We start from the raw sequence: 1834 nt of genomic DNA, 5'->3' as shown, positions 1-1834 counted from the left end.
TCTTTGAGAAGCACCTGTCTCTAGGCATCCACGACATCCCACTTGTTTACTTGGGCACTGTCCGTCTCCCTTGGGAACTTGTGCTCCACAGACACAGGGGGTTTGTGGGTTTGGTTCTCTGTGCACTGCTGGGCCTCCGACCCTAGAAGGATGCTGGGCGCATGACTGGTCCCCAGTAAATACTGGAAGGATGAAAGAACGAGTGCACATGTGAACTCCCTCCTGCACCCCGTCCCTCCTCTGCAGCCCAAGGCACTTTCCAAGCTGAAACGTCCCTCCCCTTAAAACCCTTCAGGGCTCCCACTCCCAGAAGAAAGTCCTCACTCACAGAGGCTCTCTTGCAGAGGGTTCCTGCATCAGATCTAGCAAATGAAAATGCATATAAAATTTAAGGAAAAAAAATTAAGAGTATGTCCCTACACACCTACTAGGATGGCTAAACTCCGGAGCCTGACCCCACCAAAGGCCGAGAAGAAACTGTCCTCCCTGCAGGTGGCGAGCAATGGCGTGGCCACTCTGGAAGATGCTTGGCAGTTCCCTGCCGTACAACCCTGCAATGGTGCTCCTACGTGCTTCCCCAAATGAGCTGAAAACCCGTCCCCACGAACACCTGCCACAGATGTTTCATGGCAGCTTCACTCATGATTCCCCAAACCTGGAAGCGGCAAAGAGGCCCTTCAGTAGGTGGGTGGGTAAACTGTGGGCTCTGGACAGCGGGCGGTCTAGAACCAGGAAAGACTGTGGAGGAAGCTTAAACGTGTATGGGTAAGTGACAGAAGCCCATCTGAAAAAGCGACCTACTGTATGATTCCAACACGGCGACATTCTAGAAAAGGCAAAAAACACTTCCTCACCCCCTGGAGCTGTCCCAGGAGGACATGCGTCCCTGCAGGCTGCTGTCCTCACCCTCGAGGCCCTCCTGGGGGCCTGCCCAGGCTGCCCATCTGCACTGACCCCCTACTCTCTGCCACGCGGCATCCCCAGGACCATTGGCAGGCTAGCCAGCACAGGGCGGGCATGAAGCCGCAGCCACCCACCCACCCAGCATAACCATCAGTGGTCGCCGGGGGTTGCGGGTAGAGAGGAGCAGGCAGAGGACATGGGTTGTTTTGGGCAGTGACACTGGAATGGTGGGTACAGGACAGCATGCAGAGTGAACCCTCATGTAAACTCTGGGCTTAATCGTATGTATCAGCGGTGGCTGATCAGTTGTAACGAACTGGCCACACTAATGCAAGGTGTTAACAACAGGGGACGTCAGGGAGAAAGGGGCTCTAAGGGAACTCCCTACTTTCTGCAGTTTTTCTTTAAATCTAAAATTGATGTAAAAAATAGAATATGTTTAACAAATAAGAAAAACTAAAAATTGTCAGTTGTTTCTCTGAAGTTCAGATTTAGCTGGGCATCCCGAGTTTTCCGGCACTGTCGCCCTGTGTAGACCCGCTGCGGGTCTCAGGGACAGGGCCAGCACAGGAGGAAGGGACTGGTGTCTAGGGCAGACAGGTGGGACCATGCACGATGTGGGGACCCTCAGAACTCGGGGTGCCCCGCAGCCCCCTGGCCCCGGCATTGAAGGACGCTGAAGGAGCAGTGGGGCGCAGAGAGGTACAGGCCGGACGGGGGCGGCTGAAGGGACTGGGGCCTCGAGGCCAGCGAGCAGGGAGCGGGGAGGCGTGAGCAGCGGGTCGCGCACCGGCCGCTTCCACAGCCCCTCCCCCGGCAGCCGAAGGGGCGCGGGCGGCGGCCGGGCTGTGACCTCGAGGGCAGGGGCGCGGGCGGCTGTGGGACTTGGGGTGCTGGGCAGTGCTGGACAGTGCTGGGCCGCGGGGCGGGC

The 1834-nt window shown here is 57.5% G+C and overlaps 1 protein-coding gene across 1 annotated transcript in view; it reads left to right on the top strand.

Annotated features, from left to right (window-relative positions):
• Window positions 1–1518: 1518 nt before the first annotated feature.
• MRPL23 (mitochondrial ribosomal protein L23) overlaps window positions 1519–1834 on the top strand; it is an 8385-nt gene continuing 8069 nt past the window's right edge. The window contains exon 1 of the mRNA XM_008578651.1: window positions 1519–1673. Within this exon, the coding sequence (XP_008576873.1) occupies window positions 1519–1673 (155 nt within the window). The remainder of the gene's footprint in view (window positions 1674–1834) is intronic.

The sequence above is a fragment of the Galeopterus variegatus genome, unplaced genomic scaffold (assembly GCF_000696425.1).
Source record: "Galeopterus variegatus unplaced genomic scaffold, G_variegatus-3.0.2 Scaffold1733, whole genome shotgun sequence".
NCBI lineage: Eukaryota > Metazoa > Chordata > Mammalia > Dermoptera > Cynocephalidae > Galeopterus > Galeopterus variegatus.
The sequence above is the reverse complement of the archived record's forward strand: the minus strand, read 5'-3'. Positions and strand labels throughout refer to the sequence as shown.